The sequence below is a fragment of the Salminus brasiliensis genome, chromosome 16 (assembly GCF_030463535.1).
Source record: "Salminus brasiliensis chromosome 16, fSalBra1.hap2, whole genome shotgun sequence".
In the NCBI taxonomy this organism is placed as follows: Eukaryota; Metazoa; Chordata; class Actinopteri; order Characiformes; family Bryconidae; genus Salminus; species Salminus brasiliensis.
The window spans coordinates 2617858-2622428 of NC_132893.1; the positions used below are offsets into that span (position 1 = coordinate 2617858).

Here is a 4571-nt window from a genome sequence, read left to right on the forward strand (position 1 = left end):
GTCTACATTTCCTGGAGAGTGGTGGCGTCCTCCCTGCTATCATTCCAACACAGTATACTTGCCTGATGATGGGATTTTGTATAGTGACATAATCCAGTGCAAGTGAGGCCTACAGATCATAAGTACTGGATGGGAGCATAAGATCTTCAGGTCTTTCAGTGGAGTAACAGCTCATGCACTTAATTGTAATTAATGAAAGTTAAACCGTTCTATGGTGTACTGTCTAACTAAAGCATGAGAAGCTTCATCAGTGGTCTGTATAGAGGAGTTTGTGGATTACCCTGTTATTTACTGTAGAAAGTTCTGTTGCTCTGCATCACGTCCAAAGAACTGTAAGAATTGCATCAGCCAGGTAGAGGTCATTACATGATGCAATGTGTATCTCACCTGTTCACCTGAGACCACTTAAAGCCTTTCATTACTTAGATTATTTATAACATGATATGGCCTTTTATCAAAATATTTACCTGTTTCCAGCTCCAGGTCTCCTAAGATCCCATTAGCAATGACAGTGTTGGATAAACAGGCTGTTCAGTTGAAACCTTGCAATTAAAGGTGTCAAATAAACAGGGACATGGTGATGCAAGTAATTGGCTCTGCTGGGAGGTTGTGTCATGGTGTTAATTCTTACTAGACCTTACTGCAACTTTCTTTACTACTTATCCTGAGAGGTCATAAAAGACTGGTCACAGATGTAGTGGTCAACACAATACAAGTGGACAGATAAAGGAATCTGGAGGAGGTTTCACTTTCAGGGCTTTACCTGTATTCTGAAAAGAATCTGTACCAGCAAGTTCTTCAGCTGTTCGTTCATAGCCCATGACCCCTGTATCAAGGCCACCACTGTCTCTCATAAATGGGCCACTATGCAGAGCTTGACCTTTCACATGATGAGCTAATAAAACCTGGACAATCAAAGCAAGATAATGGAGAGTAAACTAGTTTCCTGAGCATGGCTAAAGTGTGCACATAAACACATTCAGTATTCCACTTTACTCCAAATGAATCTTGTCTGCTGGATCCCATTTTACACAAAGTCTGGGTCAGTGGAAAGTGTCACATCTGCCTCTGTAGTGTGGGCTGTATTTGACTGGCTAATGCACATCAACTCCTCCATGAATCCACTGATATTTGCTCTATTCTGTCCATGCTTCAGAAAATCACTTCAGTTTATTTGAATCCTCGTCTTTAAGCTGTAATTTCATTTCAGACCGTCTTTAACTTCAGACTGGATTCAGCTGAGAAAAGGCCAGTTCACACTCATCGGCCACATTCAAGACAGTGTCACGGTCAAAACATAGAATCATGAAAGCATGACTGTCTCTAGTTTCCTCGGTTTAGACTAAAGCTCACAGCTCTGTAGAAATGCATTGCTCTGTATGGAGTCAAATGTGACATAGATGGAGAACACAACTCAGTAATAAGACCACTGGAGGGAGACAAAGTCCCTGTAACTGGTCACTCTGAGGCCTTTTTAGAAGTGACTTTAAAAGTTCAGGCTCTTCAGCAGCTCAATAAAAGATCTGAGCTCATATATTTAAATGTAAATGAACTTGAATGACATTGGGCAACAGCTTTAGATGTCTTTAGATGTTCTGTATAAAATTACCTACATCTAATAATTCTAAAATACTGCAGAACTGCTGTGGGAGCCTGTAATCTCAAACTCTACTTATAGTCATCATTTGCTGTTTTAACACTTTGAACAGTTTGAACTTTTATCTGGAGACGAGTGAAGACTGAAGACTGTCAGAACTGAGAGCTGGCCGAGTAACATCCACATGTAACCTGTTGGCTGTGTGCTCTCATCATTTGAAGGTATCAATTAAGGTGACACTTGATTCAGAGTGATCCTTTTTAGATGAAATAAAATCTCATCAGACTCTCAGTAACATCTCAGCGACATCTCAGTGATGGAGCAGCATCTGAACACATTCAGTAGATCATCAAGATGCTTTTCCTGAAGACTTCTACTGAATCCAGCTGTTCTTCACTTTATTTGGAGAGTCCAAGTCCAGATCTGTAGATGTTCACCAGAGAAATGACTGATCATCTAACAGGTCTAATACAGACCATCTCATCTTCTTTCAACAGCTGCAATAGACCTGCTGCTGACACCAGTCTGGAACTGGAGCCTAACTGGATTAGGCTGCGATTGAAGGACCAGGTTGAGGGTTAGGAATGGTTGAGGTTAGGTGTCGGAGCAGGGTTAAGGTTTGGCTTTGGGGAAGACCTCCTGACATTTATTTCTCTCTGCATTTGGCTCTGTTCCCTGACCATCCAGTGACACAACCCACATGCACCCAGCAGAGTTAGAGAAAGCCAAGACAGCCCTATTAAATCAGAGGCCACCACCGGGCAGCCTGAGCTGCTGCTGCAAGAGGTGGTACAGCAGCTGACTGTATCAGTGGAGGCCCACACTGATACCACACAACCTAGTGCTGACACCATGGAACAACCTCCTGAAGGTGTGAACTCTACTGCTCAAAGCTAACTTGGAGAGGTACACTCTGATCCAAATCATCCCCAGAGGAAGATACAAGGTGGTCTACATGATCTCCCTGATGGATGGACAGGCACTGGCGTAGGCCACCGGTCCGTGGATGCAGAACTCTTTAGACTGTACTACGGAGTAGGGGGTTCTCTAAAGCTGTGCACCTAACTTCCTTTAACCTCATCAGAAGTAGAGAAGCTGTGCCACGTCTGCTGACCCTCTTCCAGGGCACCTGCTCAATAATAGAGTTTGATTGAAGGGCAGGATATTGTGCCAGTGCCAAAGCAGGGGGCTCTGAAAGTGAGAGGATAGTGCTGCATGTTGCCCAAGCCACAAACTTTCTATCTGTGTTGGGGTTTGTGTGGTTGGAACTAAACCCTCACATATACTGGATCAACAGTGTTTCCAGATGTTATATGTTCACCTGTACGACATGCTTCTTTTAATCTTGTTTGAGTTATTACAAGACCAAAAGAACCAAATGACTGCTATTTCACTATTTCAGTATTTCAGCCTATTAGGATCAAATTAGTCATTATGACATTAGTTACTGACCAACGTAGGCCTGACCGCTGCTGCAGTGATGTAATGCTGAGTGTCAGATGAGTGACTGGTGTTTGGGACACTCTAGCCACTCATATGAAAGTGGGAGGATTCATACATGGGTATAAAGAAACACAGCCCAGTCTGTCAGGTCAGCATCACTGGACGACACAACAGAGTCAGTTCCAGCTGACAGACCTGCGTCTCTTTCAGATGGACGACACAGTAAACTACAGCATAAACCTCACAGTTCAGTTCTGCTTTCCTGGGAACAGTGCATCGTGCAGAAAGGAGGTCCCCAGGAATATCCTCTTGTTCATTGTCCTCTCATGTGTATCTGTGTGCACTGTGTTTCTGAACCTGCTGGTGATCATCTCCATCTCTCACTTCAAGCAGCTCCACACTCCAACCAACCTGCTCATCCTCTCTCTGGCTGTGGCGGATCTTTTCGTGGGAATGTTTGTTATGCCTGTGAGAATAATGCAGCTGAGAGACCCCTGTTGGTATCTTGGAGAAACAGCATGTTCTGCTTCTGAAATAATCATCAACCATTCAATGGCAGCATCTCTCTGTAGCCTGATTTTGATTGCAGTTGATCGGTACATTGCTGTCAGTGACCCTCTGCTTTATTCCACTAGAATCACAGTTTCTAAAACTGTTCTGTTCATAAGTCTAGGCTGGTCTTTAGGTCTGTTGTTCATCATCATCTATTTATACAATAATGATCATCTTCTTCCATCTCAGATAATCTCCAGATGTTATGGAGAGTGTGTAGTGTCTGTAAAACACTCCTGGGTGATCGTTGACCTGGTCCTTTGTTTTCTAGCTCCTTGCTCTGTTATACTGATCTTGTATTCAATCATTTTTATTGCTGCAAGACGTCAAGCTAAAGCTGTCAGAGCTGTAACTGATGCTTCAAAGAGACATGGGTCTGCAAACTCTTCTGAAACCAAAGCAGCAAAAACTCTGGGAATTGTGATCTTTGTTTATCTTGCTTGCTGGATTCCATTTTATATAAGTTCTCTATCAGTGGAAAGTGTGACAACTTCGTTAATGGTGTACACTGTGTTTGTTTGGGTAATATGCCTGAACTCCTCTGTGAATCCACTGATCTACGCTATATTCTATCCATGGTTCAGAACATCAGTTAAGTTTATTGTAACTTGTAGAATATTTAAATTCTCATCTTCAAGGTTTAATTTGCTCCCAGAGTGTTTTTAATTTCAGGCTGGTTTCAGCTGACTAAGCTGAGTCCACTTCAATCACTGACCACTGACATTTAGGACAGTGTCATATAAAAGGTCCAGAATCTCTGTTTACATTATTTGTTATTTTAGACTGTAGTAAACAAACCTGTAGAAAAGAATATTTTATGTGAATATGAGGAATGAGGATGGAAGGGGGGTTAAATTAGTAGCAGTACGGCCTTAATAGGAGATGATGATGACCTTAATAACCTTGTATTTACAAGCAGTATTTTCATAATGTTCTGTAATCAGAGACATGATTATTGAATCTGCTTTTTTATGTGAAA

General features: G+C 42.2%; 1 protein-coding gene across 1 annotated transcript; it reads left to right on the forward strand.

Moving 5' to 3' along the window:
* The first annotated feature begins 3241 nt into the window (after positions 1-3241).
* LOC140536902 (trace amine-associated receptor 6-like) lies at positions 3242-4258 on the forward strand. Its single transcript, XM_072658973.1, has one exon. It carries the CDS (start codon positions 3251-3253, stop codon positions 4256-4258), a length of 1008 nt encoding a protein of 335 aa, XP_072515074.1. The 5' UTR covers positions 3242-3250.
* Positions 4259-4571: the final 313 nt, after the last annotated feature.

Bases quoted from the DNA above. Each gene is read 5' to 3' on its own strand.
- LOC140536902 (XM_072658973.1), top strand. From the start codon at position 3,251: ATGGACGACACAGTAAACTACAGCATAAACCTCACAGTTCAGTTCTGC.